General features: G+C 39.8%; 1 protein-coding gene and 1 long non-coding RNA gene across 2 annotated transcripts in view; one reads left to right on the forward strand and one right to left on the reverse strand.

Annotated features, from left to right (window-relative positions):
• The first annotated feature begins 1,898 nt into the window (after positions 1–1,898).
• On the forward strand, positions 1,899–3,661 carry LOC104941890 (uncharacterized). The gene is made up of 2 exons (XR_797945.1): positions 1,899–2,258; positions 3,010–3,661. It is a non-coding gene; the product is annotated as an uncharacterized lncRNA (long non-coding RNA).
• A 641-nt stretch (positions 3,662–4,302) lies between these two features.
• The window catches only part of LOC104941922 (myomesin-3-like), an 8,581-nt gene continuing 1,340 nt past the window's right edge, over positions 4,303–11,543 (reverse strand). Inside the window, exons 3-9 of the mRNA XM_010767090.1 lie at positions 9,465–9,609; positions 8,923–8,982; positions 8,334–8,401; positions 7,686–7,796; positions 7,318–7,405; positions 7,062–7,100; positions 4,303–4,442 (exon numbers count right to left, since the gene is read on the reverse strand). Of these exons, the coding sequence (XP_010765392.1) occupies positions 4,303–4,442; positions 7,062–7,100; positions 7,318–7,405; positions 7,686–7,796; positions 8,334–8,401; positions 8,923–8,982; positions 9,465–9,609 (651 nt within the window). The remainder of the gene's footprint in view (positions 4,443–7,061; positions 7,101–7,317; positions 7,406–7,685; positions 7,797–8,333; positions 8,402–8,922; positions 8,983–9,464; positions 9,610–11,543) is intronic.

Raw genomic sequence — 11,543 nt, forward strand, 5'->3', positions numbered from 1 at the left:
GTTTTATTTTTGTGGTTCATTTATATCTAATTTTACCAGTTAACATTTATTTATTTATGCATATTTTTAAATCTCTCCAATTTTAAACAATATTTTGGGTTTACTGTCCTGTAGTATACATTGGAATGATTTCAAACCTGTTTTTATTTATACTAATAATTATAAAGGAGTGCCTTGGAAATATTTGTTTACATAAATTGTGATCAAAACGTTTGAGACCCACTGAGATAACTTAGACTAAAGTGAACTATCTAAACACTGAGCCTCTCAGTCTGACAGGAGAGAACTCTCCTTCCACATTATTGTAGAAACATCTTCTTATATCCGTTAGCCGTTAACAACAATCCCCGCCAGTACCGATGCACCCCCTCTCTCTATCTATCTATCTCTCTCTCTCTCTCTCACGCTGGCCGTGAGCTTCGGGCGCCTAATAAGCCAACATCCCCCACTTTCATCACTTACAGCACCCATCGTACAGGGCAAATGGAAAATGTAACCGGGGTGAAAAGGGTGTTATCTTTACTTAATTATGAATGTTGTTACATTCATTTTTTTTGTATTATATTTGTATTTAATCTTGTGAAAGTGCAGATCCCCTGTCCTCCACCAGGGGGTGCTGCAGCACCCTCAGCACCCCTACTTCCCACGGCCCTGGACAAACCCTTTCACCGGCTGTGACAGACTTGCTAGCTTCACCAAATAAATGTATCCTCTGCTGTCAGCCATTGTGGTTTTAAAAAAACAGCCTTAAGATTTACACGAAAATAAGAGTGTGTAGTTGCTAAGGACGCTACAGATGCCGTTTGCTAGCAGGTCGCTACCGGTAGCTACACACGCTAAACACGCTAAACACTGTTTAGTAGCGCTGACAATCCAATCAAAGGACGTGAAAATTCCGACGTCATCATACGCCTGCTAGATGGCCCCGGTTTCGCCAACTCTAAATCTGATTGGTCAATGCAACAGTTTAATTGCCATTTGTTTTAAATTACAAGGTCGATTCTGAAGGCCTCAGACAGATTTATTTGGCCCAGCAACACATTCTGACTGAATTATGATTGGATTTAAGCTCCAACATTAACAACCATTACTGGACGCAGCGCAACCGAGCGCAACACAGAGAAAAGTTATAAAATGAAGAGAACAGATTATTGGAAATAATGTATTCAGTTCAAGATTCAAAAGCTTTAATCTCATACAGTGTAGAAATGGCAATATAAGACAAAAAACGATAAAAACAATTAAATAGTGCAAGAAGAAACAGATTAGAAAATGATAGTGCAGATTATGTTGCAGATCAATGTGCAAGTAATGCAGATGAAGATTAAGTCAACTAGAGCAGAACGTTGTAAATGACCAAGTAAATGCAGGCTGATTTAATACATACATTAAAGGTGACCTATCATGCAAAATGCACTTCTGTACGTCTTTTTATACATGAATATGTGTCCCCGGTGTTCCAGGGAACTCACCAAGTGTCAGAAAACACAACCCTCTCTATTGTCTTATATAGGTATGGTCCTACACTATCTTATTCAAATATAGCATGATAGGTCCACTTTAATGAAAAAAACCATATTAAAAGGTTAGTGATTCTGACAGTGTTTAGGCCAGCAGAGAAGGCCCACCACTCGTATTTTAGAACAACCCTCTTATAGGTCTTCACCTGCTCTCCCAGTGAGCTGGACCGTTCGGAATATCTTCTTTCACATAAACACTTTTAAACTGTATTTTTCGACAGAAACCTGACTGTGACGTGGTGAATGTCTCCTTAAGGAACACACTTGCATGCAAAAATGTGAACGTTCTAACTGAATATATGAAATGCATCTTTATCTGTTTATCCTTAAAATGAACAGAGACGTGTAAGCATGTTTGGAAATGAAAGGCATTTCTCCTTATCTCCTGTGCTCTCAGGTATGTGTCTTCAAGTCCATGTTCTGCTTGTGCAACAAAGATAGCTGAAGTGCTGAAGGCAAGGACCAACGTGAAGCTGAGCATCTTTTCTGCTCGGCTCTTTGAGTGGGAGGAGCCAGAGATCCAGGACGGGCTGAAGGCGCTGCATGCTGCTGGCTGTAAGCTGCGGGTGATGAAGCCTCTGGACTTCTCCTACGCCTGGGAGACATTTGTGGAGAACGAGGATCAGCCCCTGAACCTGTGGGAGGACTGCAAAGAAAACTATGAGTACTACCATGAGAAGCTGGCTGACATTATACAGTGACCACAGTAAATGTTCAAAGAAAAATCTCAATAACAAGGTGGGTCTTATTGGTAAATCTTGTTTTTATTTCACAGACTCTGATTGAAAGTCATTGTAGTAACCACGCTTAAGACATGCAATTAAACTCTGTTGCAAATAGTGAAGAAAAGGATGGACCAGATCCATAATGTTCAACAAACGTGTTGTATTCCTTTTAAAGGTGTTCTGATTATTTGGAACACTCGCTCATATGTTCAACCTCTAAACCTTTTGCACCAAAACAAAACTTGTCACTGGTGAAGCATCCTGGGACTTTGGTTTCCTCCCCTGGTTTTAGTGCCATGATAAAATAGCTCTTTAGTAGTGTTCAGCAAAATATGTGATTTGTTTAAAGGTTATTTTGTATTATGGCAATAGATTAAAAAGATGGTTCAAATCAGGACAGGCGGTTGGTCATCTCCAAATGAAGCTGTAGTTCAGCCCACTAGATGGCAATCTCGGTTCAAAGAAACATCGAAAGGGCTTGCCATTCAGTGAGCTTAAACCCTTTATTGAGCCGAGCGCCATCCAGTGGGCTCAGAAGATACAGAAAGTTGTTTATGATTCATTATCAGCAAACACTTCTGGCCATGCCTGAGCAGAAACAAAGATTTGAACGAGGCCAGGGAAATGATTATTTAAAAGGTGAAGTAAAGCATGTACGGTCACATTTCTTTACTTCTTAATTATAATGATGGATTTCGTTTTTTATAAAATGACATAATTGTAAAATGTCAAACTTTCTCTCTCTTTGTCTCTCTCTGACACAGGAATCCGGTCGTGAATTTGTGCACCCCTGATAATTTTCATACTTTACATCTGATTCATGTTGATGTCATTATTGTTGTTATTTATAGTATGTGTGAGTAGAATAGCTATGTGTCTATTAATGTGACGAATTTGCTTTAGTATGTTGTATAAGTATAATACTAAACCCCCCCATCCTACATATGACAGCAATCCATACACCTGGCCTCCACTCTGACTATCCTGAATGCAGCAAGTCAAACATCCTGAGGACAAGAAAGACAGCTGTCAGTGTGTGACTGTTTGTCCTATATCGGGACGTAGATCTGACAATAATAATATTTGTGTTTTCAAATCATTTCAAGTGTTCATTCTTCTTGTTATATCGGTGGACGCAGTTCTCCGATATTTTGCTTGGATAAAAAACAGCTGTACCCCATGTAGAAAAACGTAATTACAGGTACAATTCCTGCATTTTAATTGTACTTATATGTATTTTTTACAACAGTATTAGAATCAAAATGTACTTTGATATTATTTTTAAATTGGATTATGAATATTGATGCATTAAAGATAGGGTGGATAATCTGATCCCAAAACATTTTTGCTATATTGAAAGCAATAAATAAATCAAGGGCACTGTCAAATAATAAAAAAATCCAATATCTATCTGTGGCAGGACTGTGATTGGTCCTTTCTTTGTTTTATTTTGCCTGAAAGAATATGATTGGATGGCCATCCGGTCTACCTAAAGCAATTTAATGCAAGGTAATGCATACAGTCTGCAGAACTCTAAACATAACTCTTGAATGTCACACTAGCTACAGAGAGCTCAGGAAACGGACACAGATCAGATGACATGCTCACAGTGCTAAGACCTGCCTTCACTGATCAGCAGAGAGCTTTTATACGTGTGGATCTGTTATCTTGAACATGTTAGGGGTGCATCATAAATGACTGGAGATAAATCAACGAATCACTGTTGCGACCATGAAAGTGCACACTGGAAAAAATGCTGCTCCATAAACAAGTAAAGAAATAATGAAAACAAGGGTTATATCTTACACAGGCTCCGCCCTCTACTGGACTCTATTGGTACTACCCCTTGAGCATACTATGCGAGCATTAAACCTATTGAGATATCTATAAACGTAGCCGGCCCTCGGGGCAGGCCTACCTGAATGCGTGCACAAGCCCACCGTATATAAGGTGGCCACGCCTCCTGCTCCTGTTATCCTTTTCTCTTGAACGAGCGAGCAACAACTGAAGCAGAGAAAGTCAAACGTTTGAAAGAAGAAGAAAGAGTTATCATATCTTCATGGAGTCGCCACTTCAAGAGACCCGGGCCTGTCCTTCGTGCCCTGGCTTAAATAGCGGGTGCCGATCCCCACCACCTCTGCTTCGAGTGTTTGGGGGACCAGGATATGGCCGAGGCAGTGCCATTCTCGGGGTGTTTCTGAATCTCGAGTACACTTGCTTTGTAGCACATGTCTTCCGAGCATCTTGCTTCAGAGGCGAGGCAAGAATACTTCCTGGCATTCGGAAAACGAAGAGTGGAACCAACACGTTCTCACTCCCAACCCGTCACATATTGACGGACGGTCAGGGCCCCTCCCCGTCACTCTATTACGTACAGGGTACCCCTTGGAAGTCAGTTTTCAACGGGCAGGACGTCCCATAGACCTTCATAGACCTCCCATAGCCAGTGGCGTGCACAGACATTTATAGGGGCATGTGCTCAAGAGAAAAAAAAAGAAATTGTGCGCTCCTAAATTGTGCGCGAAAGTTTGCCGGATAATGGTGGATTTTGTTTCTTTTCGTTTTTGGTTACTTTATTTCGGGGTTAGGTTAGGGTTATGTTATTTAATTCTTATTTTTGCCTGATTTTACTGATTTATTATCAAAAAATGAATTATTTTAACATTTATTTTTATTATTCTAAATGACTTAGGGGGGTCCAATCTGAAGCTAGGGGGGGACGAACTCCCCACCCCCCCCCCCCGGGATTGATGCCCCTGGTGGAACCGCCGGCTGCCTTAGTAGTGTGAGATTTATTAAAGGCACATCTTGTATGTCATAATTGCATATATATTTATTTCAATAACCATATGCTGTCTGATGTTTATAATATTCAACAGGTTGGTTTCTGGTAAATTATTTTAACAATTTAAATAAGCAACAACAGAACAAACAAAGATTGCAGTGCCACATTGTACATGGATGCTTTAGTGTCTATGAAATAAATAACTGACTAAATAATGACTTGAGTGAGCATTGTATTGATTGACTAAATACTTTATTAACAAGTGACTTTTAAGACCTTTTTAATACCTCAGAAATAAATAAAATGAAATGAAAAAATTGCATTACTGCATCAAAAGTAATCAACAAACTACTATAAAAACTGGTCAAACATTGGCCAAATTGTCAAATAATATAAGAAAGCCATCTACAAGCTCACAACGCCTCGCATTGCGAGGATCTGCTACTTTCAAAAGTGCACAACGAGACTACAAGCTCACAATGCCACGCAATGCGAGATATTTTCAAAAGTGCACAACGAGACTAAATGGATGTAAGCAAGAAAAGAAGTGAAGTTATAGTTTAGTTTGGCATCTGATTTAGGGGATTAAACAATACACTCGTTGTGTTTGTTACCTGGTGGTTACTTACTTGGTCGTCACAAGGGCACTTTTAATCGTGTTGCTGCGTGCTGCTGCACCACACACCCGCCGTGGCCTGTCTGACTGAGTGACTGACTGTCTGCTCTGCGCGCTGCGCGTTCACGTTGAAAGCAGGGAAGGGAGGGGCTGCAGCCAGTGCTCTCCCTGAGGTTTCTCCCATGTTCCCCTTTAAACTGTGGGTTTTTTCCGGAAGTTTTTCCTTGTAGCCTACGATGTGAGGGTCTAAGGACAGAGGGTGTCGTATTGTCATAGCCGTGGGAACATGTTTCAAATGGGGGGTGCTGTGGGGATGACACCAGGGCTGGTTCTGACCAATGTGCTGCCCTATAGGCAAGATTTTAAATCTTGCCTATAGGGCAGCACATTGGTCAGAACCAGCCCTGGTGTCATCCCCACAGCACCCCCCATTTGAAACATGTTCCCACGGCTATGACAATACNATTAAGCTCAGATGCTCCTCAAGTCTCACAGACTTTGTTTATTAGCTCAGTCTCCAGACCTTTGTGCGGCCGTGCACACACAACACTAATTGCTGTTTTTGATTCATAGTGACTTGTCATAATCGCAGCTGCATGCAGGTGCACACTAATTTAAACCTGCATGCAGCTGCGATTATGACAAGTCACTATGAATCAAAAACAGCAATTAGTGTTGTGTGTGCACGGCCGCACAAAGGTCTGNTAGGGTAGGTAAGAATGGAGAAACCAGCTCCAGTGCGCTAGAATTTGAAAGTACGCAGCCGAAAAAAATCTGCCCCTTCCTTCAGACTTCCTTACAGAGCCCCTCCTCCAACACACACGAACGCGCACATGACCAATGAGGGCACGAGATAAGTTTGTGCACAGATGGAAGGCTGACAGGCAGGTAGGCCATCCAGTTATTTTAGCCGGGCCGGCTCAGATGATTGGTCGTGCTTTTTACAGTACCACGGCTTCCACAGATTACATTTTTGTTGTATGTATTTATTGTCAAAGCATTTAATATATTCATTGCTATCGGGATGTTAAGAGCATTCCATGGAATATAACAAAAAGTGTTTCTGAAGTGAATTACCTACCCTACCTTTAAGCAAGTGTTTCAGAAAGCAACATTTTCTTAAATATCGAGAAAAGCAGTGAGCAACAACTGGATGACTTGGACGCATGCGAGCAAAATACAAATAAAAACGTTTCCTTCAATCATTCAAGGTAATACGGCTGATTTATTGATAAAGAAATTATAATTTTTTCATTTGAATGAATTAATATTCAGGAACAGCACAAACGCACCACAGGTAATTAACATGGCTTTCTGTCGTATTATCCCCATGCCAACACAGAACACCTGCTGTAAAAACAAAAAGTCTCCGGCACATTTCACAAAGGTGTGGCTTCCACCTGGGAATAACTCACCGCACTGTTTGCTCAGCTGCTGGAGAAGCTTGTCATACTCTGTAAATAAAAATACCAATTAAGCGGTTAAACTGTGTTTGATATTGCTTTTGGAAGTCAATAAATACTAAATGTGCGATTAGAGGTAGGTAGCTGAATACTAAGGACACATAATGAAGTAAAAGAGGGACTTTAATCGCCTCACTTTCATAATGAATGGACCGTTTGTGCCACACAGGAATAAATTCAATTTTCTGGGGACAAGGTCACGTCTCACCGTCATCCAGTAACTCTAAGGTGCTGACATCCTCTCCTCTCCCATCTGTCACCACCGCTCTGTAGGAACCTGCCTCTTTCTTTGTGACCTGAGGAATGACCAAGCATTGTTTTAAAATAAAAAATATTCATAGCTTCTCAAATGAAATATTGATACCTCTGGAGAAAACCTTCAATTCATATTTATATTTAACCGAATACACACTAAATAATAGCGAATAAGACAAAAAAGTGTAAACATCAACGGTGTGTTAATCTTATTCCTCTCACTGCACCAGCTACAAATTATTAATGTTGACTCACATTTCCCTGAACTCTAAACTTCCCACCTATTCCCGTCTGAAGACAAAGCAGAATCATTTTAGGTACCTGTGGGATGGTGAGAGTGCTGACTCCTGATGACTGGTCGTACACGACTCGCGTCACCGCCACGCCTTCTTTAAACCACTTCACTGAGGTGTCCTTGTGTGTATTGGTCACCTGTGTATGGAGGAAAACACATACCTGAATAAAAAAGTGATTGCAATGTACGTATAAAATCTACATTACGAATGCAAACCAGTGTTATAATAGTTGCTGTTATTACTGGTTTAACATATATTGTATAACAGAATTTAAAAGGAAAGGTTTCATATTTGGGAAATGTGCTTGTTTGCTTTTCTTTGCAAAAACTTGATGAAAATACTTGTTATTCTGACCATGCAATATGTAGCTTGAATCCACAAGCCATTAGCCTAGCTTAGCATAACGACTGGAAACAGGGGGAAACTGCTAGCCTCGCTCTGATCAAAGGTAATAAAACCTGTTTGTCTAAAGTCCATTAGTTAATATGTTATATCTTGTTTGTTTACTGGTGCAGAAACAACTTCATGAAGTCCCCGAACTATTCATGTATCTATTATTACAAGTAGAACATTAACTTGCCTCTGAATGATGTATCAACTGTTCCAGGCTCTTAATATGATGTTAGGTTAGTTTGCATATGGAAATTAGCACTTTTATTCTTGAAAAAAGTACCTTGCACTTTATAACCAGTTCACAATCCTCATTTACACTCCACGACAAGTCTTCCTCGAAATACGGTCCTTGGGAATACAGAAGACATGATCAACCATCTAGAAGCAGTGGCCGACAGACCATCATTTATTCAGAGCAACCGATGAATCACACTTGCATCATAAAACATCAATTATGGCTGTGTGGTACACAAGAGTACTGACAGGGAGAAGCTGCCTGCAATAAGAGAGGGAACATTTATATTAACATGAAATAAATAAACACGTCCCTCTATAAAATATGTTTTGCATCATGTTAATCTGCAGGTGAGAGACAAACTGTCTTTTATGTGGACTTTGAATATTTGAGTGTTTGCACAAGCGGGCACTGGGACATTGGCCTATATACACAAAAGAGTGGTAAATCTCTCCTTATCACATCTCAGAGCTCAGGTCATGAAAACACAGAGTTCAGTGTTACAGAAAGCGTCCTGTCTTTCTATTTGCAACAGATGTCTCTTTATATTTTAGATCAAAAAGCCATTGCAACTAGTAGAGGTGATTCTATTTATCACACAGCAGTGTGTTACTGAAGTTTGGAGGGTTCTTACCAGACTTTCTCTTATGGTCACGCCGGTTTTTCTGAACCAGGGCCAGCGTCTCACGAAACTCTGACAGAGACACAAACAATATCAGACAGCATTACAAACAAGTAGATTCACATGGGGAGAACCAATGATAACCTGTTGCTCCAAAAAGGCTCTTATTTCCAAAATAACCTCAACATATAATACTGAATTCATTCAAATTCATATTATCTTAGCTTTTTGTGTATTTGATCTCTATTTTGGCAAATTGATTGCACTAAAAAAAAGTGAGGGGAGGCAGAGTCTGTATCCATAACTTTAGAAAAGTGAACATTTATTATCCAGTGGATTATTTACATTATCATATGTGTATCATTAACATGAAATCAATACATTTATTTTCTAAACATCAAGGATATCGTCAAAATCATGAGAGTTACTCACCATTGTGTTACTTTGTTTAGCGACTGATGGTGATTTAACAGACTTTTATTTAAATGAAACTCTTCCAGATGATTCTGGTATTAAACAAAAACCAATATGACGCTTGTTGGCGCCGGACTCACTTTCATCCACAAAGACCAAAGTGAACTGGTTCTTGGCGCGGCCGTCCTTCAGCTGCGCCGTGTACGAGCCCTCGTCCTCCGCAGAGAGCTGGTCGAACAGAACCTCCACCAGACCGCTGGCCCTGTCGAAGGTGATCTTACGGTGCTACGGAAGAGAGAAGAAGTTCACAGAGTGGATCAAATATTAAAGGTCCCCTATTATACTGTTTTTCATCAACATATTATAGGTGTCAGATATATACAAAACATGTCTCTGAAGTGTTTGGCTCGAGGATATTCAGGTGATAAGGTGGGGGGGGGGCTACCTTGGTTGGTGATTGGCTAATGGTTACATAAGCCTACAACAATAATCGTTATGACATCATAAAGTGGCCAAAATCTGATCAGCTCATTTTCAGACAGGTTTTTATAGAAATGGATCAGGACAAAAAGTGAGAGAATCTTTGTTCCTGAAACTTTCAGAGTCTCTTTACAGAGGGGACACATGTTGATGTATAAAAGACATGAAAATGTGGTTTTTGCACAATAGGTGACCTTTAAGATTCCTAACACACACAGACACACAAACAAACAAACAGGAAGCAGCTTTTAAGCATATTTGTTCGACTTTTATATTCATCAAGAGAAGTGCGTGTCCTGAATGTTGATAAGCCTCGGATGTGATTTGTGATGTACGGCGAGCGGAGGGCCCTAATCAGCTAAATGGCTTGTTGAATTTGCAAACCTCAGCTGTGCTCATTTAGAAATAACATAATCAGTACTGTTCAGATGGAGCTCTGATATGGAGAAATAATGGAATAAATAAAAACCAAATGGAAGCCTCTGGATATAAAACAGTCGCGCGCACACACACACACACACACACACACACACACACACACACACACACACACACACACACACACACACACACACACCTTTCTGACAGAGTTGTGGCTCCCCTGTAAATATTCTGTGCTGTGTTTGCTCTCCTCTCTGTGGACACACCAGTGCACGGTTCAATAACCTTGAAAGCATTGGAGATTATTTTTTACTTTGTGTCATAACGCATGCAAATGCTGGAGAGCTCTTTTCACATCACTTTATGTTCCTTGATGATTATATTGTTTTATTTTCAGTCATCTCGGTTTAGACCGCCCTTTAAATTGGCAGGTGAAATCACTGTCTCCATATCCGCCCTTGCTGCAGCACTCCATTATTTCATCATTGGGTGAGAGTGTTTGTGAAATAGCTTTTTGTTTTGGTTGCAAATAGCTAAGGCTTTTATGAAGATGTTTATGAAAGCAAATGAATTTCGAAGTCATTGTTGAAATATGTGAAACACATATTAGAGCAAGTATACAAACAGATCGACCTGAAAAAGAACCAAAAGAAATACAATAAAAGAGTTTGTGTTTTATCAATATGTCTTAAAACATTTCACAGATCATTCCTTATATTTCTAAAGTTGCTACAGTGTTAGAGAATCAATATAATATAATATTAGATCATGGAATACAGTTGAAACGAGTAGAACACATCACCCCAGTACTCAGGTCTCTGGCTACCAGTAGCTTACAGAATCGATTTTAAAATGATATTGTTAACTTATAAAGCATTAAATGGTTTGGGACCCCAATATATGTCTGACATGTTGCCCTGTTACGAGCCCCCCAGAGCTCTGAGATCATCGGTTACTCATTGTTCCCCGGCTCAGAACCAAACACGCCAAAGCTGCTTTTAGTTTTTATGCTCCCAGCAAATGGAATAAACTTCCAGAAAACCTGAGGTCTTCACCCACGCTGAGTTCTTTTAAGTCGAGACTAAAAACACTACTTTTTACACCCAGAAGCCTTTTAACTTGTTTTAGCACTTACCGTATTTACAATGTCGTTTTTAAACTATTTTATATCTCATTAATGCATTGTTTTTATGAAACTGTTATTCCATTATGTTTATTTATTGTGTAATAATCATGTAAAGCACTTTGAATTGCCTCTGCGTCTGAAATGTGCTATATAAATAAACGTACCTTACCTTACAGTTTACTACCGAAATAAGAAAGCTGTCCACCTTTACATTTTGGGCATCTAACCAAAA

This window comes from Notothenia coriiceps, unplaced genomic scaffold, assembly GCF_000735185.1.
Source record: "Notothenia coriiceps isolate Sejong01 unplaced genomic scaffold, NC01 NC01_scaffold00004052, whole genome shotgun sequence".
In the NCBI taxonomy this organism is placed as follows: Eukaryota; Metazoa; Chordata; class Actinopteri; order Perciformes; family Nototheniidae; genus Notothenia; species Notothenia coriiceps.